The sequence below is a fragment of the Fukomys damarensis genome, unplaced genomic scaffold (genome assembly GCF_012274545.1).
Source record: "Fukomys damarensis isolate Sample0158 unplaced genomic scaffold, DMR_v1.0_HiC HiC_scaffold_35, whole genome shotgun sequence".
NCBI classification, from domain to species: domain Eukaryota; kingdom Metazoa; phylum Chordata; class Mammalia; order Rodentia; family Bathyergidae; genus Fukomys; species Fukomys damarensis.
The window spans coordinates 42,626,280-42,651,786 of NW_022900947.1; the positions used below are offsets into that span (position 1 = coordinate 42,626,280).

Genomic DNA, 25,507 nt, shown 5'->3' on the forward strand with positions numbered 1-25,507 from the left:
AGGAGTAAAGCAGTTCTCACAACATTCAGAACTGTGCCCCGGGTTTTGCACTGACCCCTATCATTATGGTGCCAGTGCCTTCCTGGGAAACCAGCTAGCATCACCCTGGAACTTGCAGTACCAGGAGCTAAACAAATCTCTGTTCTTTACAAAGTTACTCAGCCTCCTGTATACTTTGTCATACAGTAATAAAAAGCTAATCAATACTGGGTGTTATACCCTCAGGTCACTAGAGCTACATAATCACTTAATTATGAAAAATGAAGTCATATAAAATGAAGATAAAGAGCTTTGTTATTACCCATATTCACAAGGAAACAAGACATACTAGCAGCTGGTGAGAGTACTTCAGGAAGATTTCATGGGGAGATAGAAAGGGAAGTTAAAAAAAAATTAAGATGTGTTATGTACATGCACCAACTCCCCATGATGAATGGCATCAACATGTACTGAAAACCTGTATTCATAAAATTTTTTTTAAAAATCTACAAATGGCCAATTAAATAAATAAAAAAAAAAGTAATACAGGTTGAGTGTTCTTTATCTGAAATGGGTGGTATCAGCAGGACCTCAAATTTCAGATTTTGCAATATTTGCATATACAATGAGATACCTTGGGGTTAGGAGCCAAGTCTAAACATGAAATCCGTTCATTTCATGTACATCTTGTACACTTTATAGTACACATATACACCGCACAGTATTTTTACTGTGCCTGTTGGGTTTTTTTTTGTTACTGGGGACTGAACTGTGCCTGTGTTTTGACCATGACCCTACCACGTGAGGTGAGACATAGACACAGACTTTCCCACTTGTGCAATTGGGTTGCTTCTCATAAAGTTTTGGAATCTGGAGCATTTCAGATTTTGGATTTTTTTATTAGCCTACTCCATCTATATTACCTTCTCTCTATAGGCCCTGATTTCTATTTCCACTATTAAGAGAACAGTTCACTGTATTCTATGAAAAGAACATATACCTTTTTTGCATATCCAAGAGCAGCAGGCGTGGCAGATTCTGGAACAGTGCTAACCAAATCTGCATCCACAGGTGCTTCGATTGCCAGCTGCTGACCACAGCGGTATCTCACTGTATAAACCATTTGGTCTGGTATGGTTGGAAACAAAAACACTTTTTTACTTAGCATAAGGTAATACTGCTATTCTATAGTGCTAGCACTCTACAGATGGGAGTATGCAAAGTGATACATACAAAAACAATAAAGTAGAAAGACACCAACTGGGAATTCAATAGTGTTGTATTTTAAAACTCCGACCTTCATATATACCTAAAAATCATTAACTCTTACTCCTTAGAGAAAAACAAAGTCTATCCAGGTATGGTGTCACATGTCTGTAATTCCAGAACTCTGGGAAGCTGAGGCAGGAGGCTTGTCAGTTTCAGCCCAGTTTGGGTAACTAAGTGAATTAGCAAGACTCTGTCTCAAAATTAAAAAGGAGAAAGAGCTGGGGATGTAGATCAATCCTGCAAAAATATATTCACAACATACAGAGTCCACCAAAAAATGTATATACACTTCAGCAGTTTGCTATACTAATGTCTAGAAGTTAATGGCCACCACTGTGAGGACCTCTTGTAATTGTAGAGACCAAAGGTAACTTGTATTAATCTCATGATGTCTCAGAATATTCAGCATATTAGTATTTATACAAATTTTTCTTTTTCTGATTTTTTTTTTTTCTGTATAACCATCTACCTTCAAAGAGACAGGCAGTGGGCACGGAGATCTGACTGTAAGATGCAGCATGGCTTGGGTTCAGGTGGCCACATGTCCCCAGCCCAGCTTGGCCAAGGAAACGGGATTCCCCCCCCACTGGGCCCAGGAGGAGAGCAGTTGGAAGATCATCGCAAGTGAGGAGGCTTCTTTGACGAGGAGGTGCCCCCACCTGCAGCCTCAATCTCTGTCAGACACCAGAGAAGTGAAGGGGTCGGAAGTTGGGAGTATTTCAAGGCCAGGGAAAGTAAAAGGGGCAGGGGCCTAGGTGAAAGGTTATCTGCCAGAATTTCTTGGCCTTTTCCTTTATCTTCTCTTACCTAGCCCCACCACCACCACCTCAAATGCCACCTTTTCCAGAAGATGAGACACTGCACCCTTGAAACTTGAAAGCCTTGTTAGTGAAACACAGTGTGATCCCAGAGAAACATCAAGAGAGCCAGTCCTGGACACTCTTGAGCAGGGTCTTAGCGTAGTATTTCGTATTGAGTTCACCTGGAACCCAAAACTTCAGGTGTATGGCAGCATAAACTTGGCAACGGTCTACACAGAGTGGAGACTGTACAGGTGTCTCATCTTCAGAGAGCACTTTAAATGATCTTCACCCAATCATGACCTCCTTAAGGGTGCCTTCTTTCAACTAACATTTATTAGGTGCCCTGAGGTCCGTGGACATACTGCAGTGGCTTACAACTACTCCTGTCTGTCCCTATCCTAGCACAAGGTCAGCTTGGTAACATAAAAGATGCTTAGTGAACATTTGAGTGATGATGAGTATCAGGAACTTTCCATAGGATAAAATACCTTCATTATGATTTCCTCATAATGATATGAAGTTTTTTTTTTAAAGCACTTCTCCACAATACTTAAACATAACCTTTCAGGGGAAAGGAAAGGGAATTAAAATATCTATATAACCCCCCCACACAAAAAAAGAGCCAGGTAAACCTCTGGGCCAAGAACTGCCATATTTAAGTGAAATTAATGGAAGATTTCTATGAATAGCAAAAAAGAAAAAAGAAATTTGCTTACCTTCAAATATACTATCTGGTCTTGCAAAATAAACATACTCAAAGATACAAAAAGCCACTGGGTTTCCATCAGACCTTGATATGGTATCAAGAATTTGGACACCGTGTCTGGATATTTCCACAATTTCCCCAGGTAAGATTTCACGGTAGTATCTTGGGAATTGATGTTAAAGAAAGAAGATTTTTTAATAAACTAGTGCTTACAGCCGATGAGAACATCAATTATAAAGCAGACTTTCCCCTCCCATATAGAGAGAAATGTATTAAAGTCTAGAAATGGCTTAAAAAGCAAAAAAGAAATATTCCTTTTTCTAGTAGTCTCTATAAATCTTTCTGTCACCTGTAAGTCAGTTAGTGAGCCTATGGGATGCTTGTTGTTTTTCTTTTAAAACAAAATATGTTAATGAGTTGCTTTCCCAAATCAAAACCTTAGTATTCGGGTTTAATTGGAGTCAGTGTTGGTACTTTGCAATAAACAAGTGGGTTTAGGTTGCAGTTTGGGCACTTGTCTCTAAAAGGTTCGCCATCCCTGTCCTAAGTTCTAATTTAGAATTTTAGAATTCAGGGTTCTGTATTTTACTGAACTGTGAAAATGCAAAGGGTAATGAGAATATTTTAATATTAGCTAAAGTTCTATCAGAATTACTCCTTGATGAGAAAGTTCTTTTTTAAAATAAGTCAGGTATTTTGAAAGAAAAATGACAGTCTAGAATTGGTAGGTATTACTGGAACAGTAAAGTCAGTACAGCTGCTGAGTACAACATACACAACAAAATGTATCTGCTTGGGACATTATAAAGAAAGCTTTCCTGTAAATACCAATAAGAAAACTTCACTTTTAAATTATAAACTATATCACCCCACTCCTTTTGAGACAGCGTCTTGGTGTGGTGTAGGCTGGTCTTGCATTTCTGAGCTCAAGCAATCTGCCTGCCTCAGCTTCTTGACTAGCTAGTACTAGTGGTATGCACCATCATTCCTAAATAATTTTTTATCACTATGGAAAAAAATAAAATTCTTAATGTTAAAACTTACATTGCACCGATAGATAGAAAACTACAAGATTCTGAAGACACTACCCATCCTTCTGTTTCTGACGTTTTCTTCTCTGAAAATTACAAGATGATCAATTCAATTAATAGATTAAAAAAAAATTTAAAGAGGCTACTTCAACAGATCAGGTAAACACCCAATAGAAGTAAAAAAGATCATGGAATACTTATTTCTATGTCATTAAAAGCACACGAATCCTCATTTTATTTAGGCCAAAGACAAAATAATCTGCTAAGATTCCTTCTAGTACATTATTATAGTTTCTTGCTTGCATAATACATCTCATTAGTAAAAAAAAAACAAAAACTGCAGAAATGAAAAGACTAAGGAAAGGACATGAATCATCAATTCAAACAGGGAAAAAATAACAATATCCATTAAATACATTAAAAGCAAATTATCCTCAGACACAAAGAAATGTACTTTCAAAGCTGAGACTATCATTTCTTTTCGCTATTACCTATGTATTCTCACCTATAAGGTTCCTGTACCTAAAGATTTCAGGATTCACCAGCAGTAGTACAACGACTTTGCAAAGCATTTTGGAATTAAATTCCCTTTAAAGTTCATTACCTTTGTCATTTATATCAGAACCTGGAATAAGACGACCAATGCACAGAGGCCGAATTCCATAAGGATCCCGTACTGCATATATAACATCTCTGTACATTATAAGCAGGGAGTATGCTGTGGGTGCTTCCTTCATTAAGTTTTTAATCCTGGAATTAGATAGTTAATTAATTAATTAATCAATTCAGGTACAAACACATTCAAGGCAAAGGTCTCATTGTGAGATCTGCATGCACAGTCCAATTTTGTTGTTTTGCTTTAGTGGTAGTGGGGGTTGAACCCAGGACTTAGCACAAGCACGGCAAGTACTCTACCACTGAGCTCCATCCCCAGCTAGCACAGTCCAATTTTACAATTACCTTGCTACCCAGTCTGGGGTGTCATCTTGCTCCTGTGGAGGGGTATATGCCAGGAGTTGGGTAATCATTTCACTATCAGAGCTTGTTGACAGACCAATACCATGACGCAGAAGCTAAAGAGAGAAAAGTGCCATCACCAGAGAAGCTCTACTCTCCCCTTCACCCAACAGCCCACTGTCCTAAAAAGAAACCAGGCATTTGGCAAATACCTAACTGGGTAGAAATGAAGTCTATCAAGGGAAAGGTGTTATATCTGGAAAACAAAAGCTAGATACTGTTTAGAATTGAACTCTCAGTGGTAATCTTATACATGACAAATGTTTTGGTAATTTTTTATATCCATATTTTTGTGACTGAACTTTTAAAATGAACTATTTTCTTGTTCATGTACAAAAATGTATATTGTAGTCATTATAATGTCACAGACTATGAAGAGGGTGCAGCAAAGCTCTGTGAAACCCCTAATCCTAACAAGTACTCCAGGTAATTCTTACACAGCTGTTGGCTAAGGTTACATAACAGGTGGCAGCAATTACATAAAATGGCCTTTACCAAGATGTGTACCTTCTTTTCATGAATCCCAAACATGGCAAACAAAACAAAACAAACTTACCTTTTTCCTTAACTGAGGAGCATTCACCAATTCACCATTATGTGCCACAGCTATTTTCCCATGGAGCGTCTCTACGACAAAGGGCTGGCAATTCTCTAATTCACATCTGCCTGTAGTAGCGTACCTTGTGTGTCCAATTCCAAGATTTGAAACATATAATTTCTTCAAATTGTCTTCAGTAAACACGTGATTTACAAGACCCATTCCCTGAGAAGTCAAAGTAAAAAATATCTTAGCAAAACAGAAGTCAGTGCTACTAGTAAAAGTCCATCTTCTAGGGAATCAAAGACAGCAAAGGTCACTTCATTTCTCTGTACCTCAGAATTCTAAACTTAGGAAAAAAGACTAAGCTAACATTAAGAACTTTGAAGCATTTACTTTAAAAATGTACACTGAGAGAGGGTCTTCTTGGCCGCGATCTCCCCACGGTGTTCCTGCCATCTTCAGTGCCAGAGAGTCTTTTCCAGAGGGTCTTCTAGGCTGCGCAGGCTGCGTTCAGACATCTTTAGCGCCAGAGGGTCTTCTCGGCCGCGCCCTCCCCTTCTGGCACCGCTGCCGCCATCTTCAGCGCTAGAAAGGTAGCCGCGTGGGCACCCCTGAACCCTCCCTCCCCCTCACGCTTTTAGACCTCCTGATTGTGCCAGTCTTTGGACCTACTCTGTAGAGGCAGAGGTGGTCATAAAGAGTATTTTCTGGCACTTTCAACTTTGAACATCTTTAAAGAAGTGGTGGGGGAAACTTATAGTAGAACTGAGAGGAGTTCAGCCGTTTAGGAGGTTGGGGAGCTCAGTCTGCTTTGTGGGGTTCTGCCACCAGCTAGCTGAGGTCAGGGGACTCGACTCTGCAAATGGCAGCACATATTGTATATTATAACAGCAGTGATTTAGTCTGAAAGAGGCCCTTTAAACTCATTTTTTCTTTCTTTTTTTCATCCTACTCTGCAAATTCTTTTTTTTTCTTTTTGTTTTCTTTCTCTAACTCAGTCTTACTCCACTATAGTATCCCTCACCTCTCTTTTTGTTTCTGCTCTTGTCCTAATTCAGATTTCTTCTTTTATTATTTTTTTCTCTTTTCTTTATGTTCTTTTCTTATGTTATTCTACCTCACTCAAGAGTTACTATATTTCTATTTTGTTTCTTCTTTTTGAATTTAACAATTTCTTGACGATTGTCTTGTCATTCTACATCTTTTGGCTTCATATGAAACCTTCTCTAATTCTTATACTTACCTACTCCTGTCTTAACTTTGTTTTAAGCCCCCATTGTAAATGGGAAATATCCTTATTGAAAAGTTTATTTACTGTAAGCATATTTTGGATTACTTCTTGATCTTAATTAAATTTACATGGTTTGAAGGTCATAGATTGATGACTACCATAAGTGGTCAATTTGCAAATTGTGCTTCATTAGATTGTGGTGCTGATTCTATCAATTAGGATAAAGGATTGTGATTGATTCAATGAGCTGTTTTCTTCAGTATGATGAAAATGAGAATGTCTATGAGTCATTACAGACCCATGGGCTGAAGCCCAACTGTATCAGGAAGATTTAAGTAATAATCTAAAGGTTAAAAACTAAGGATAACTCAACAACAGTAGTAAAAATGAGAAAACCTTTAAGCAAGATACAGGGACAGACTTCCAGTTCACCAATGGCAAATAGTGGGGCGGATGAGGATGAAAAGTCTGATAGTGAATCATCAGGACACCCTCAACTCAAAGGACAGGAAGTAACAAAACTGATCAATCAGGCTCTAGAGAAATATAAAACAGAAGTAACTTCCAGATAATCAGATAGATGACAAGCAAAATGAAAGTTATAATTCGTGACTCTAGAACAGAAACTGAGAGGAAAATAGATGAGCTCAGGACCATGAAAGAAGCCATGAATGCCCAGCCTAAGAAAGAATTGGAAAGAATAAATGCCCAATACAAGAAAGAAATGGAATCCATAGGACAGATTCAAACAGATATCCAGGAGATTAAAAACTCCACTGAGAGTGTTCACAAAAGAATATAAAAGTCTGAAGATAGAATCTCAGATATAGAAGATAAAATTGTAGTCAGTGACGGTGAAAAGAGAGGTCTCTTAAAAACAGTAGGGGATCATGAGAAATTGATACAACTCTTAGACGATACTAAGAAGAATAACATAAGATTGATAGGAATTCAAGAAGTAATAGGAGAAAATGTAAATGACTTTAAAAAGCTACTCACAGAATTAATTATAGAAAACTTCCCAAATAGAGGGGAAGAATTTGACATACAGATAAGTGAGGCATATAGGACTCCAACTAGCTGTGATAAAAAAAAAATCTACACCTAGACATACAATAATCAAGATCCCAGAAACCCAAAAGAAGAACAAAATACTACAAGCAGTAAGAGACAAGAAACAAATTACATGCATAGGAAAGCCTATCAGAATTACAGGAGACTTTTCAATACAAACCCTTAGGTTAAGGAGAGCCTGGAATGAGATATTTCAAGTACTAAAAGAAAACAACCTCCAACCTAGACTGATGTATCCTGCAAAACTTTCTTTTAAAATGGATGGGGAAATAAGATATTTCCAGGATAAAGAACACCTGAGAAGCTTCATGACTAGCAAACCAGCACTACAACGAATTCTAAACAATATCCTAGAAAAAGACAATGAAGGTAACAACACGAGGCCCAACAGAGCAAATCAAATAGGCAAGCCAAGAAATTAAAAGAAGGCTAAAAAAAAAAACAAAAAACAAAAACAAAACATGACAATAATAACTTAGTACATATCGGTTATAACCATCAATATTAACGGCCTCAATTCACCAGTCAAGAGAAATAGACCAGTAGAATGGATTAAGAAGCAAGATCCAATAATATGTTGTATACAAGACATGTCTAGTGTAAAAAGAAGCCCATAGACTGAAAGTGAAAGGACAGAAAACTTCATGTAACAGGAGCCCCCCCCCCAAAAAAAAGCAGGGCTAGCAATCTCATTCACAGACAAAGTAAGTTTCAAACTTAAACTGATTGGAAGAGACAAAGAAGTTCACTACATCCTTGTGAAGGGAACAATTCAAGAGGAAGAGATAACGAATAATTTATTTTTAATTTACTGAGTATGTCAGAAAGTATATATGCTTTTTTTCCCCTCTTTTCTTCTTTTTCTTTTTCTTTCTCTGATTCTGGGGATTAAACTCAGCACACTGTTCTGGCTAGGCAGGTGCAGCACTATTGAGCTAAATCTGAGGCTTTACATTTCATATTTTTAAAATTTATCAATACATTAATCCTTGTCTCTATATGTTGGTCTACCAAATTGATGAGTTATTTTGGTTCTCATTTTCTTTGCTTTTTTGAGAATTTATGAAATCTGTATATATGAGTAGTATGAAAAGTACTAAGGCCCATCTGTCATTTTCCTCTTTCATCTCTGCTTTCTACAAACTTCCTTTTCTGTCACTACACCTTGTTTGGTTGGAAATTTGTTAAGATAAATGTTGTTATGTTATCAATGTATCTTTGTACTTATTTTCTGATGACAAATATTAATTTTTAAGTAAATTTTATTATAACTATACTTAATCATTAATATCATTTAGTATCTGATACATGTTACAAATTCTCCAACTCCTTCAAAGATATTTGTTTTTCTCAAATTATACAAATCACCAACATTCCACACGTCACTGCACTGTTTTATTATACCTAAGTATATATTGTATTGTATGTTTTTACATATATGTGTGCACTATTAAATGAGAAACATGGTCATGAATGTGGTAGGATTGTGCATATTTGGCATATTGATAGTTTCTCTGGCAACCTTATGATTTCTTTAAATTACATGCTTGACTTCATAGTCATTCATTTGGGAAGAATATTACATATCTATTGGTGTTAAATTCTATCATTATGCTTATAAAAACATAATAAAAATAAGTATGGGATATAATAAAAGAGAAACAGAAAAATCTGATCTTAAAAATGTGAATTTTTTTAGTTGCTTTTGGATTTCAAATATAAGTATATTTTTTTCTGTGGGAAGTTTTGTTAGAAAATGTAAGTGGTACAATCAACAAGTATATGATATTTATCAATTAATTAAACTAAGGAGTTTATAAATCATAAAATTTTATGTAACTTAGTTTTATTTATAATTACATTATTTCAAAAATATAAGAAAATGAGAAAGAACATGTTTGAAGATCATATCAAACTAATGTATTTCGATTAGACTGTATTACATAAATTCTTGTTTATTTCATATAATTTTTTTGCTGTCATATATATGTATATTTGAAATATTTATTTAGTATCTTCATTTCTTGTTATCATGTATCTTTGCAATCTTTAATAAAAAAATGTACACTGAAATGAAATTCACATAAAATTAGCCAATTTTTAAAGTGAATAATTTAGTGGCATTCAGGACATTCATGAAGTTGAAGCATCTGATTTTTTTCGGTTAGTACTGGGGCTCGAACTTAGGACTTTGTGCTTGCTAGGTAGGCACCGTGCCACTGAGCTCTATCTCTGTCTGAGAAGCATCTCATTTTTGATACCTCATTAACACATTTTGTTTTGTGAGACATTTTGTAAACAGATATACTAAGACAACAAAATTTGTTAAATATAAATGAAAGCTGACATTTTACAAAAATCAAAGCATCTAGAAGTATTTAAATAAATGGCTTCACACACATGTTTAAATACCGAATAGTTTCTCTGGTGTGAATAAACTGTAATAGTACATAAAATCCTAATGAGATTGTGAAATGGGAAGCAAGGGGCTAAAGGTGTGGGAAAGGTGGGATGGGTAGGGAAGGGTAATAAGGGAAAAGAAAAAAAATGTGACAAAATGAAAAGATGGAAATAAAATGTTTGTAAATGGGGAGGGGAGGAGGAGGTGAAGGGAGGTCAGGGACAAGGGGAAAAAATGAGAACCAAGATCTGTCATGTAGAGGTACAAGAACCCAACAATGAATGTAACTGTACTATATCCCTAAAATGTACCAATAAATTCAATTATTTAAATGAATGAATGAATGAATGAATGGCTTCAGCCAGGGATTTAGCTCAGTGGCACCAGGCCTGCCTCACAAGCACAAAGTTCTGAGTTTGATCCTCAGTACCAAAAATAAATAAAGAGCTTCCGGCTCAAGTTAGACAGCAAACTAACACTGTGGAAGAAACAGTTCCTAATTTGACAAATGTTAGAATATAAAGTTGGAAATGGATGATCCAAAGAGAATTACTCCTAATTGCAATGTTTTTCCTCAGGTGACATTTATAATCACCTGGCTGGTAACTGTTATTTTTATCACCAACACTGTTTAACATTCAAACTTACCTTATGCATTTTGAATGCTGGCACCAAGCTCCCATCACTGGTCACAATACCAGCACTCTCTTGACCCCTGGGAATATACAAGGACATTAACTGTTACATCTTCCCAAATGATAAGCTTTTTGAATTTTATCAAACATAACTTTTTTTTCTTTTGGTGCCAGAAACTGAAGGACCTTGTGCTTGCATGACAGCCAGCAGATCCACTGAGTTTTAAATTCTGGGTCCAAACACACCTTTCTTAACAAGCATCACAAACTACCTGATAACACATTAAATGCTACTTAGAAGACTAGCACTGCTTCTATCGATGATGCTGATGATTAGCAAAAGTAGCAAATTATTTTAACAAGATGATATCGTCATCCAGTTTAAGCATTTTCACATGAATGATCTAATTTGGCTTTTAGAACAGTCCTATGAAGTAGGTACCATATTCCCCTGTCACAGAGCAGCACACTGAACTAGAAACTTGCCCAGTGGCAGAGTGAGCAGGTGATACAGCACAATTACAAAACGGACAATTCCATTCCAGGACATGGGATTCTAACCTCTGTACCAGTTAGGTCAAATGAAGTTTCAAAGGGCTGACGACACAGATGAACAAGATAAGAGTAGCACCACAGTCTATGAAAGAACAAGAATATTAGGTGACAGATGTGGCCTCTCAGTCCCTCTGAGAACACTATCCCCTTGGAAATGGACTCTTGCTTCGTTTCTCAAGGATGGATTTTTTTCAAAAACTGTAGATACAAAATGTTAAGTCTGCTTCTGAAAATCTGCTGACTAGACATCCTTTCCCAAGTTTGCATCTCATTTCCTGCATTAATAATTTTAGGTAACATGATTTAAAAAAAAAAAAAAAAAAAAAAAGCCTAAAGCCAGGTGCTGTGGTAATCCCAGCATTCAGTATGCTGAGGTAGCAAGACCTCTGCAAGTTTGAGGCCTGCCTGTGCTACGCAGTGAATTAAAGGCCAGCTTAAACTACATAAGACCTTCTCTCAAAAAACCAAAACACACACACACACACACACACACACACACACACACACACCTAAGGCTAGACTAGAGGTAGGGTAATACATAGTAAGACTCAAAGAATCTATACCAGTGTGGAGGATAGGATCAAATTAAATAAAGGTTCCAACTATTCAATAACTTTTATCAGTTCTGAACAAGTGCTAGGAATACTAGATCACTGACAAATTTTTGTTTCAAAGACTGCACATCAAACTTTTCACAATTGCTAACATGTTGATTTATTTAAAAAGGAATTTTTCCAAAGCTATATATTGTAATTAAGGCATTTTATTATTGATAAAAACGACAAAACATTTTATTTATTCTTGCAGTACCAGGAATCAAAATGAAAATATTTTAAAAGTAAAAATCTAAAAAAATAAAATTTTACTGAATTATCAATGGATTAAATACTAAATTGGATATAAATATGTAAAACACAAGCCCTATGAAATTAAATCATGACCTAGCATTTATTTAACAAAATACAGAGGACCTTCAAATTATGCCTGGCCTGATATACAACTTGGGTTAATTAGTTAATGGAAGGTTTATCTGACTCTTGTTATCTATAGCGTGTACCCAGGTAAACATCCAGATCTCAGCAATCTTGACTTACAACCAGCCCTCTGGAACTGATCAAGTTTGTAAGTCAAGGGTGCACCGTAATGTGGTCTTTAAATTAGCTTATAGAAGACCAGGTGTACATGTCACAGAAAAAAATATAAACCTCATAAAAAACCTGTTCTTCAGTATACAGCTATCAACATTTGCTGTAAGCCTCAAACATTTTTTTGTTTTTAGAAATCAACAATCATTTGGTAACAAAAATGGTTTTTCTTTTGCTTTTTGTCTCAAGGGTAAATTTTCCTTGAAGCCGAATGAATCAGGTTAGCAATCATTTAGCTGCCGGCTTCTCTATTTACAAAGCCTGCTTATTTGGCAGTTCCTCAAGCTTCTCCCGCAGGCAACCTTAACCAGTTATGTCAAGTCTTTTCCAGCTTTTAGTAGCTTATTGACAACCAGCCTTCTGGTTTCCTAGGAAACAAAAACGTAGGCTAGAAATAGTGAATCATTTCCAGGTCACTTTCAACATGGAGAATGGAACAGGGAAGCACTGGACTGAGAAGGAGGTTAAAGCTCTGCTGAGTGTCTGGGCAGAAAAAAATACACGACAACAACTTTATGGAACACTGAGAAATAAAGGAATATTTATTTACATTGCTAAAAGGCTTCAGTCACTAGGAGTATGCAGAGACTGGAAACAGTGCCAGGCAAAGTATAAAAATCTCAAGTATAAATACAGAACAGTTTAAATGTGCCCACAATTCCAGAGACAGCTCTAGGACTATGAAGTTCTTCCATGAACTGGATGCCGTCCTGCAGTGCAAATCTGCCACACAATTAACAGAGGATGCAAACAGCTCAGGTACAGTCCCAGAGACCACTGAAGGTAAAAAGAAAAGTACTGTTCTTCTGTTCTTTTTTGTTTTACAGTTTATCAAATGGAAGACGGCAAGACTTGTGTCTGTGTGATAAATACAGCCTGAAATATCGAGGTTAAAAAAGAATCCCAACTCATACTGTTTTATACGTGGTAAGATTAAAAAGAGGTTGGAAACTATCACTTTACATCTGTGAAATACAGAAAAAGCATATTAAAATGGCATTAACTGCTAGGGCCAACTGTATGTCTAATACAGTTTTGAAATATGGGTTGGGTTCTAAAAATCCTAGGTTTTCATTTTAAGGGCCAAAAAAGAGAAAATATCAAAATACTGTTCAATTTTTTTTCTTCTGTTTGATACCAGGGATTGAACTCAGGTCCTTGCACTTGCGAGAGGGAGGCGGTAGAACCACTGAGCTAAATCTCCAGCCCAATCCCCACCCCCACCCCCCTCAAAGCTCCAAACAAGACACAACTTTCTGCTCCATTTTAACTTACCATTTTCCTAAATTTACAAATGAAAGTACTAAAATACACAAAGAATTGATAACATTTCATTATTTGTTTGGAAGAAAAGCTCCACTGTAACAAGTAAAATAAAAATAGGTTTAATAAGTAAATGGCTGAAGATTTAATAATTTAGATATTAAACAAAGTTTCTGAACTGCTGCATTGTTAAGCCCAACACTACACACAAAGAATCTGCTCACTGTCTATGCAAGCACTACGCAAAGGCGTGAACCAATGGTGGTGAAGAGATTTCCCCACAGCTGAAGTCTCACAGCTGCTATTTTTAGGAGCAGAGTTGTTCCAGTATCTGTAATACCCACTGTCCGTACGAAGCACAGAGATACACATATCAGAGATGTGAAACCTGGAAAGGAGAGAACTGTGGATAAACCTAACACACAAGAGAAAATGGTTAATATAATAAAGGTTCCAATTGTGAAAGGGGTGAAGGTGACAAACATTACATACAGTGGTTAACATGGATTAGCTGAACTTCCACGTTTACAGCTCAAACATAAATCATTTTAATGAAAAAGTCCAGCCCATTTACAAACACCCTTTCTCTCTTTGACACACATCAGAGGCTAAGATGGTTCTGCAGCCACAGATAGGTTAAAGAGCAGCTCCAGTATTTTTGCAGGTTTATCACTTAGATGCTTTAAACACTGACTAATAAAAGTTACTTAGCTCCTGAAAGTTCCTGATTTTAACCTGAGGTTTGTCCAATGAAGCTTCTGATCCTTTCGGATAACCCCACTGGCTCCAAACTCCTTGGTTTCACTCAGAGAGGGCCCATAAGTATTTTCAACTTAGCCATCTGTAATTAAGGACCTTCACCAAAACATCTTCCTACGAATGGCTCCCACCTTAGTAATCCTGTATTTCCAATTGTGCATGTAGAAATGTTTGCGCTAGCTTTAATTTTTGGTCAGTCACTTAAATGTTTAAAATATCTACAGACATGCTTCATGGGAGTTTCTCTGTTTCATTCTCATCTATCATACCTCACACAGAGTATTAATGTAACCCCTCAGAACTCATTTACAGTTGCTGGGTCTAGATTTTCTCTTTATTAAACAAGAAAATAAAACCTGAGAAAAACACAATGTGGGAATCAACCAATATTATGTCAAGAGTGGTATCAATTGCAACAGGGATTTAGCTCAGTGGTCCTGCCACTTGCCTTGCAAGTGCAAGGACCCGAGTTCAATCCTTGGTACCAAAGAAAGAGTAATATCAATTAATGTTATTCATATTAAAATGAATTGAAGACACTATTGAGAATTGGGGATTTAGCTCAGTAGTTCCGCTACCTGCCTTGCATGTGCAAGGACCTGAGTTTGATCCCCCATACCAAAAAAAAATGTGAAAGCACTATTGAGTATCACACTGCCTAGGAATAAGACATTAAGAAATTTCTGAGGCCAGGCATGTTGGCATGTGCCTGTAATCCCAGCACTCGGGAGGCTGAGGCAGGCCGATCACTGTGAGTTCAAGACCAGCCTGGGATACACAGTGAGTTCCAAGACAGTCTGAACTACATAGTGAGACCCTGTCTCAAAAAAAAAAAAAAAAAAAAAAAAAAAAAAAATCTGACGTGTTTCTCTACCATAAAAAGAACAACACAATGATAAAAAAGATTAAAGCAAGCCAAATAAATAAGTAAATAAATAAATGAACAAAGACAGGCATATGTCTGTGATCCCAGCTACTAGGGCATCTGAGGTGGGCAGGTAGCAAGTTCAAGGCCAGCCTGAGCAACTCAATGGTCTCAAAATGAAAAATAAAAAAAGACAGGGGCTGTAGCGCAGTGGTAAAGTACTCTGTGTTTAATCTCCCAGTACTACAAAAATAAATGAGTAAATAAAACTTCACTTAGTGTAATTCGGTCTGTCAATTTTCACAAGGACTAAGTAAGCACTGAATGTCATGTGTGGCTTTCCCAAGCCCTCTCTACTCATAAGCACCCAAGTGTGCACCAGAATCATAATCTGGAGACAAAGGATGAGAGAGGCACTGGAGTAATTTTTACACACTCAAGAGATCCCAATATGTAGCCAATGGAAACCATTTGACGAAGAAAAAGAAAAGGAATTGTTTACACCTCTCCTGTCTCAAAAGAAAAATTATCAACCAGCCATTTTCATATGTAATTATATTGCTTTCTATAGGCAAATAATAAGTGTATGTTCAACTTTCATTATAATTGATATACACCCCACATCATGGGTATGTCCAACTACTCTGTCTGATATGTGTAATCTATATATCTTTTTCTTTCCCATCTGATACAGGAATCTCTACATCAATAATGGAACCCTCTAATAATTCAACTTGTATTCCAGCTGTAGCAAATGAAGGAGGAAAACAATGGACTGAGCCAGAAGTCAGGGCTCTAATAGGCATCTGGTCAGACAAAAGCATACAAAGACAACTAGAAGGAACAGTGCAAAATAAAAGGATATTTGAACAAATTGCTGCCAACCTTCAGAAATCTGGAATAAAGAGAGACTGGAAGCAATGCAGAACAAAGTACAAAAATCTAAGACATGAATACAAGATTGTCAGAACTGCTCAAGACCTAGGCATGACCAAGGAGAGTATGAAATTTTTTACTGAGTTGGATTCTATTCTGGGACATAACAAAACCCAAAACTCTCAAGAACAGGAATTTCAAGGAGGAGACTAATCCACAAAAGGGGCTGATGTAAAAACGGAAGACGACCAGGGAGGTAGAAGCGCCAAAAAAATTATTCAAAATATTGCAACATCACAGGATGTCCAGTTGCATAGGATGCATACAATCTAAGTTAAACAGGTTTCATTAAATGTTATTCAAGTAGGTAGCTGCTGAAATTTTACGAAACAGGTTTAATATAGTTTGATCTCTAGAACATAAAGATGTACAAAAGTTATACAAAAGGAGATAAAACTGGATTTTCAGAATATAGATTAAAACAGACCAATTTTAGTAAGACAAATATTCAACTTCAAATCACAGAAACTAAAATACATTTTCATACCAATTGTGGTAAAACTGAGTAAATATAAAAAGGGCACTGAACAACTCAGAATAATACAAAATTCTTCAGAATGTCCTGGAAGTGGTTAAGTTCTTCTACGATGTATCATAAAGTTCTTAAAATAAATGTAACGCAAAAGAAATGAGATACAATACACACACACACAATATCATGAGACAAACTCAATGAATTCTAGAAAAGTCAGAGAGTTCAAGCTCCAACTTGGTCTCTGTAAATAAACCTTGAAGCAACCAACCCGCGAAGCCTCTAGATTGAAGCCTAAAATGGGAGGACTGGACAAAATGCTCTTACAGACTTTTTTTTTTTTTGTGGTACTGGGGATCAAACTCAGGTCCTTGCGCTTGCCAGGCAGGCCACTGAACCACTGAGCTAAATCCCCAGCCCTACTTCTACTAATCATGTTTCCCAATTTTGTTCTCTGGCTTAAATGATGCAGTCCTAATACTGTCAGTGCATGTGTCCAGGGAAGGGAGAGGATAACGACAGGGTTAAGATTGGGCTATAGCACTGAGAAGTCGTAAAATGTTTCATGGATGCACAAAAAGCTGGTATGTTTGAGAATTAGAGAATGATACAATTGTCCTCCTCAGTGGCACAAGCTCAATTCACACTGAGCTTCTGAATCACTCACTCCTCGAGTTGTCAGATGTGGGTTCTCCTGTGGAAAACTTGCTTAAATTCTCAGGTGAAGTCCACCAGCAGGGCTTTGGGAACTTGTTCTGGGAGAGTATGTCCTGGGGTTTTCTAGTTAACAGTTCATACCTACTTCCCCAGCCAGTTTTGCCCTGACCTAATTTCCTTTCTCAGCCCTTGCTAGATTTTTTTTAATTTTATTTTTTAAATATAAGACAAGTTTACAAGCCAAGCTTTGTGGTGCACACCTGTAATATCAGTACAGGGGAGGCTAAGGCAGGAAGACTGCCACAAGTTCAAGGCCAGCATGGGATACATGGTGAGTTTAAGGCTAGCCCTTAATACAAAATGAGACAGAAGGAGCTTATAGCATACATTAATGATAGGAAACAAAACACTTGGGGGGGGTCACTTTTATGTCCAGGAGTTAAAGTTAACAATATAGAACAATAGTAACTCCATTTATGAAATTCATCAAAATATATAAAATTAAAATGGGGTAACCTCTCTGTTTTTACGTGAAAGTACTCATGAGTTTTTTTTTTTAAAAGATAGAACATTTGATATGATTTTTTTTCTTGCAGATGAAAACCAAAATATTTATTACCTCAGAACTTTAATCTTCTCACCATTGAGTGGTATTTATAAATCACTAGATATATCTAATGTGCCTAACATCCTTGCCTGTCAAGTTTTTTCCACATGTATTTAGCTGCTGCGATTCTTGTGGGTTTATATCTTTGCTTTCATTTTCTTGTGAATGGTTAAAATAACTTAAAGACTTTAGGCTTCAACTTGTAGAATCCTCTTGCCTCATCCTACCCTTCCGAGTGCTGTAAAAAATTATCTTGGGGTGTTGTATTTTAGTGACTTTTCTAGAGAACTAGCAAAAGCTTTTAACTTTTTTTTTTTTTTCTCAACAGTGTTGGGGATTGAACCCAGGGCTTCCTACAGCCAAGGCAAGTGCTCTCTCCCTGAGCTAAACCCCAGAGCCATATGGCACCTGTTTTCCTGGAAATTAATTTATCTCTCTCTCTCAATGACAATGATCATTGTTTTGATGCCCTCAATCATCTAAGGAGATAGTGTCCTGTCTGCTGTATGAGAGAAAGGAAATTTTATGCTCTAGTTTGATAAGATTAACTTCTATACTTTATAGGACTCTCAGCTTTCTACTGAAGGACTGTATCTGTGGGCACAGAGTTCAGTTTCTGCTTGGGGAGTTGGTGTCCCTCCCTTCCAATTCTGACTTGAGCAGAGCAGGCAAACCATCAGCTGGGAAGCAGACACTGTCCTCACCTGCCAGGATCCTCTACCAGGAGTCCTCTTAGACTTGTGAGGAGAGGAGAACTTGTGAAAGTGCAATCCTGAGCTCTAGCCCCAGAGTTTCTGGTTCTAAATTCAATAATTTAGGTCCAATAATTTGCATTTTGATTCATTATACAATTGTCCTCCTTCAGCCTATTCCTTTTTCTACTTTTAAAAAAACTTTGCTACCCTTTGTACTTGACAAATTCTTTCCCAGGACCTCCACAAGGAGACTCTAGCACCCCCAAAACCAGGTGATAGACTCTGTATTCTCAGTAACTACTAAATTAGTTCCTGACTTAAAACTTCTAGCGACTTTGATCTAGTAAGTTGGAGACCACTCAGGCACCTATATTGTTAGATGCCTCAAACACACACAATGTTGAGAATAATAACTAGGCTATCATTTGCTAGCAGAGGGCTGAAGACAGTAACACATAAGCTCCAGTCTGATTTCAGTCAGGGAAGAAAAACTAATAATAAAGTACCACTTAAAAGGCAAGGTTAATGCCGTATGAAAGAAACCAATCACTGAGAAGTATCATAGAACTCTCAGGCTACTCCTGTTACAATATGTAAAATGAAATGGCCTATGAAAATTCCATTAATTACTTCTTTAGGTCTAAAATAAATATATTTTATTTTTCTCCCTGGTCTGCGTTGAAAGGATAAAAGGAGTCACGAAAGTATCAAGAGAAGCTTAAAGAAATTTATGCTTGACAATCTTATATAGTCGTCTCTTCTGAAAAGAAGAAACACATTGACTTAATTCCTCTTCAGTTAATCTGAGTTGGAACACTGCTTCCTCTGCTCTGTAGTACAGAACAGTCATGAGTAGATCTATCTCAACTCCAAGGGCCAGAGCCAGGCATTCTTAACTAAACACAAACTCTCCAGGGAGAAAACACTATACACATTCTACTAGAGAAGTCACTCTGATATTCAACCTAAAAATCATGAACCCCCACACTGCTCCTCTGAGGGCAATCCTAAAACTACCTATACTAAAAATTTATTTCCAACATTGACATTTTCATCCATAATTAACAAAAATTAGCAATGAGATGGCCAGCAGGGGGCATAAAAGTACATCGTTATTATAGAAGGTATGCAAACAACAAAGTTTTCCCCAATTCATTTATTTCAACAGATCAAAAACTGGAAATGGGGCCATGGATTTAGCTCAGTGGTGCCGCCGCCTGCCTCACAGTGCAAGGTCGAGTTTGATCCCCACTACCAAAACAATAAAAAACAAAAAACTGGAAATAATTTTTTAAAATATGAAATATTTAATTTTGGGGTGTATTTTGCAGGCAGTCTAGGTAACCTTAGCAGTGAAATTATTACACAAATTAATGTACTTTAATCATATGTAACAAAGTATTACTGAGAATTTTTGTCATTTTAATCTAATAAAGATCCATAGATAATTTGTTTGCTAAATTTTCAGAAAATTCAAGAATTATAAATATAAAAAAGGCTTGGACATAGGTAAGGTGCTAAATTGAAATATATGCAATATCTTGTTAAGTACGTGATTTTTAAAATTCTTATTAAAATTTTTAAAATAAACTTTTAAGAAACTGTGGCACAATAAAGAATTTATCTGCTCTTGGTCCCTTTCCAGTAGACCTTCAAAAACCTTTGGGACTTTCAGTGACAGAAGTCTGTTATGCAGAGGCCACATTAGGTGGCTTCTAGACAGCCTCAGGGTGGAGACCAGTCTCTAGAAAGCCTGCCCAGACGGTGAGAACTCTGAGAGGAGAGGAGCTGGAGACACTTTGGCCTTATTGCCAATGATATAACCAATCACACTGACAGAAACTCAGGCTTCAAGGAGTTCCTAGCTGGTGATAAATCCTGATTCCACTGACTGGGCAAAGAACCTCAGAACAGGGCCGTTCAGCTCCTCAGTTCCTTTTAACTCTTCCCAGCAGTCACTGCATTGCCTCTATACTTGGCCTGTCTTCCTTCTATCTCCCTATTCTATTCTACTCTCAAACACTTCCATACCATTTTAAAAGATAACTTACATCATCAAATTCACCCAATCAAATCTGTAATTGTGGACTATAAAGCCAAGAGTTATTTTAGAACATTCTGACCACTCTAAGAAGCTCATTGCTTGACCATTCCTTTGCAGCTCCTGTCAACCACTAACGTACTGTACATCTATTCTGCAAATTTTAGATACATGATAGTATGTTGTTTCTCCATTCACTAATCATGGACATTTGGTTATTTCCACATTTTGACTCATATGAATACTGTTGTTATTATACAAGTGTTTTCCTTCACTGTAGTTAAGTACACATAATGTAGAATTATCATTTTACCCATTTTTGATTGTTTACTTTGTTTATTTAGTGCCGGGGATAAAACTCAAGTCCTTGCACTTGGAAGGCAGGCAGAAGAACCACTGAGTTAAATCCCCGGTCCAATTTTACCAATTTTTAAGTACACAGTTCAGTGACATTAAGTACACACACTGTCACGCAATCATCTCATTCCATCTCCAGATCTTTTTCATCATATCGAACTAACTCTCTGTATATATTAAAGAATAACTCTTCATTTCCTTTTCCCACTAGCCTGTGGTAACAATTATTCTACTTTCCATTTTTATTAACTAAAGTATTCTAGGTACCTCATGAAACAGAATAATATGATTATTTCCCCTTTTGTGTCTGGTTTATTTATCTTAGCATGTTTTCAAGGTTCATCCACGGTGTAGCATAAATCAGATTTTTTTTTTTTTTTTTTTTTTTTTTTTTTTTACCGGGGATCGGGTACCGGAACCATTGAGCTAAATCCCCAGCCTGGAATTTCTTTTTTTTTAAAAGCTAAGTAATATCTCACTACGCGGATATACTACATTTTGTTTATCTACTCAACTCTCAATGGTTTTCCAACTTTTTGTCTATTGTGAATGATGCTGCTAATGAAAGGATGCACAACCATGTGAATCCCTATTCTCAATTCTTGGACACACAGAAGTAAAATTACTGGACTGTATGGTAATTGTTTACTTTTTGTAAGAACTGCCAGTGTTTTTCCACAGTAGCTGTTCATATGTGAAGAGGATTTTCATTTCTCATGAATATATACACAGAAGAATGAAACTGCCAGGTCATTGGTATCTTTAGCTTTTTAAGGAACTACCTATTTCTCACAGTGACTATACTACTTTATAATCTCACCAGTAACTAGAAAGCACTACCCAGTACACCTTTTCTCCCACACCTCCGCTGCTTTGTACCATCACTCTGCAAGCCTATTTTGTGGCAATACCAACTTCGGCTGATGTTTTTATAAGATATCTCACCATATTCTTTCCTTTTGATTTTTTTTTTTAAATACACAAGACAATTTTTAATTGAAGTTTTCTACAGATAAGGAAAGAATTGCTACTTTTCTGCAAAAATCCAGGTTAACAATCTATTATTCAAGCATATTTAGTTTTGTTGTTGCAATCAGATATAGTTGACTATTATTCGAAGGTTCTGTATTTATTTGTCTACTCACTAAAATGTATTTGAAATGGTGAAATCAACACTTCCATGGTTTTCAGGATCATCTGTGGACATTCATAGGGCAGCAAAGAAATCTGAGTCAGCTGGAGCACACACTCATAGTTGAGGTCAAATAAGGAACACTGTTTCCTTTCACATTTCCTCCTGTCAACCAGTCCTTTTTACTGTGTATGCATGTTTTTTACATTTCTTTAGCTTTTTAGGATGATCCTTGCTGTTTAAAAGGCCACCAAGAGTGATACCTACTGTTCTTAAAAGCAAGAAAGCTATGACATACCAGATGGAGAAAATACACTCAATAACCTGTGAACTCAATGTTAATGAATCATTAACTATTATTTTTAAACAGAAACACACACAAAGTTATATATTAATCTGCTGCTGAAAATGTCATAACCAGAAGCTTACAGAAACCTAACCCCATATTTTCCCTAAAAGCAACTGTGGAGTATTCATGTCAATTTTACAGAACATTACTGAGAGTAATGATTATAAACACATTTTACTATACTAGTCTGTTGATATAAACTATTGTCTAGTGTTACACTGTAACCAGCTTCTTAAGCATCTATATTGTTCAAAATATTTAGGCATGAACTATATTTTATATATATATATATATATAGATAGATAGATAGATAGATATAGATATATACATATATATATCTATATATATATATATGCTTTTTTTTTTGGTATCGGGGATCAAATGCACGACTCTATACAATATTTTTTAAAAATAATGTCCCCTCAGGAGGCTGAGGCAGGAGGATCACTGTGACTTTGAGACCAACCTGGGCTACACAGTGAATTCCAGGTCAGTCTCAACTACATACTGAGACTCTGTCTCAAAAAGTCAAAATAAATAAATAAATAAAATAAAATAAAAATAATGTCCCAGTGTATAGAAAGTACAACTAAGATGAATACAGTACTATAATACTATCACACCTTTCTAGACTTGACCTAAGAACTCCAATATGTACACAGGTGCTTTCCCTAAGGTAACCAACAACTTGAAACAGCCCACACATACACCAGAATAAATCTATGTGCATTTATCAGGCTACTCACCACCAGTTCCTGGTTTTCATAACTGGCCTAGTCAACTCTTCTCGGTGAATACAAACCAGTGGCTGTTTGCATCACTGAAAGCTCTAAAAGGTTCACCATCACTGACATACTGTAATCTCTCAATATGAAAACCACTATACTACTAAATCTTGGTTTATCTACATAAGAACCATTCTTAGTTACAATTAGAATGAAATGAAGACAGACATAAAAGCCTTTATTGTCAAGGGCTAAAATGTTACAATGAAAGATGTTACCAACATAGGTCTGAAAAGACTATCATATTCCCAAGTACAGCATGCTGCTAAATTTAGCAGAATACTTCCAAGATTTTGAAGGAGGTAAATTCTACAAGGCCAATAAAAATTTTGGTTTAGGATAGCAAATGCTTTTAGCTTCAAGGTTACTGCTTTGAGGCTGGAATCCAGTCCTGGTACTAGTTTTTGGCATAATCTTCAACTGCAGGAGGCAATAGTAGCTTTGTGAACTTATTTAAAATGTTCCTTTGTGGAAAACACCAAGACTACTACGTGAGAAGTGGGCAACCCCATCATATCACAAAGTATCACTGGATCAAGTGGAAGGTCTAAATTGTTTAATTGTAAATGTTAACTTGAGTGGTTTCCCAGCCTACCTCGCAAGAATAAGGTCCCAAGTTGGATCCCAGGTACCAAAAAGAAAATAGATAGATAAAATGAATAAATGTTAGCTTGACATTTACATTTAATATGTACTCTTCTAAATAGTTGTAGGGTAGATCTCCAAATGCTTCCTTATTATACCCAGGTTGGTAGAGAGAATATGTTATAGGAGGAAAGAAAAATGTCTACTCATACTTGTTAAAAGAAATTAGTGCTGGGTGTGGTGGTGTAGGCCTGTATTTTCAGCTAGTTTGGAAGATGAGGAAGGAGCATTTCAAGTTCAAGGCCAGCCCTGGCAATTTAGCTAGACCCTGTTGTCAAATAAATAATGCTGGGGACATAGCTCAGTGGTAAAGGTCAATCACCAGTACCACAAAAGGAAAAAACCTCTAATGAAGATCATCCATCGATGGAAACCAGTCTGCCTTGTGAGTTTTAGAACAGTTGGTTGTTGAATATGGATGTATGATAAAAATTTCAACCCTCATAATGAGATAAATTATTAATTCTCCACACTTTATGCCAATCCAGGTATTTCAAATGAATGATATTCAAACATAAAAATTATCAATGTTTGAATAATTACAAATCTTGTTCTGTTGATTTACAAGTAATCACATTCCTTTAGATGATGCTAGAAGTCACTTACACATCATAATAATGAGTAACAAAGGCTCGAAAACACTTTTCTGTTGCAGTCAGAACAGCGATCCCACTACTATACATATAGTCTGAAGAAACACTTAAGCAAGTGCTTGATGGGATCATAAGAAACAGAAATATTTGATGAAACTGCCAGAAGACTAATGCAAGTTTTGAAATAGAGAATGAAAACATCACACCAAATATAAAAATTTGAAATACATATAAAATTATTGCAAAAGAAAAATGGCAACCCTTGAGGAACAATTATATTTTACAAAGAAGTTGAATGCATCCCAGTAAGACCAACTCTTAGAAATGCCAGATGAAAACATGGTCACCTTTGAATTAACATTAACAAAATTTACACAGCCAGATGTGATAGCATATGCTTATAATCCCAGCACTTAGGAGGCTGAGGCAGGAGGACTGCTGTGAGCTCAAATCAAGGCCATCCTGGGCTACAAAGCGAGTTAAAGGCCAGCTTGGACTGCATAGTGAGACTGTCTCAAAAAAATTTTTTTTGTTTTCACCATAAACTTTCCTCTTTGCATTTTAACAAGAAAAAAAGACTATCAACAATATCCTAACATTTTATATTCAAAAATTACTACAAAAATATTAATTATATATGAATTTCAGTTTATTTCTAAAACTTACACCAAAATGTTCTTAATTCAATTTATTCTTCATTTTTTCACTTACATTCTCTATCTGGTATACTTAAGTGCTTGAAAACAAATGTATTATCAAAAGATGTTATATAATGGTTCTTTTCCTGTTTTTGTTCATTTCAGAATTATTTGAAGGTCACACCAAAAGTCAAAAGAACTTTGACCATCAAGAGGAAAGCACAGGATGGTAAAAACCTAAGAAATGACAAAATTTGTCTACACTGTGAAAAGTTTGGTTGCTTTTTCCTGATTACAAATATCTAGTCCTGCTCTTGTCAAAGTAA

At 36.3% G+C, this 25,507-nt stretch overlaps 1 protein-coding gene across 1 annotated transcript in view; it reads right to left on the reverse strand.

Moving 5' to 3' along the window:
- Positions 1-25,507, reverse strand: part of Ppat (phosphoribosyl pyrophosphate amidotransferase) — a 37,259-nt gene that overhangs the window by 5,371 nt on the left and 6,381 nt on the right. The window contains exons 2-8 of the mRNA XM_010640294.3: positions 10,701-10,767; positions 5,362-5,568; positions 4,749-4,861; positions 4,393-4,538; positions 3,802-3,874; positions 2,768-2,919; positions 980-1,107 (exon numbers count right to left, since the gene is read on the reverse strand). Of these exons, the coding sequence (XP_010638596.1) occupies positions 980-1,107; positions 2,768-2,919; positions 3,802-3,874; positions 4,393-4,538; positions 4,749-4,861; positions 5,362-5,568; positions 10,701-10,767 (886 nt within the window). The remainder of the gene's footprint in view (positions 1-979; positions 1,108-2,767; positions 2,920-3,801; positions 3,875-4,392; positions 4,539-4,748; positions 4,862-5,361; positions 5,569-10,700; positions 10,768-25,507) is intronic.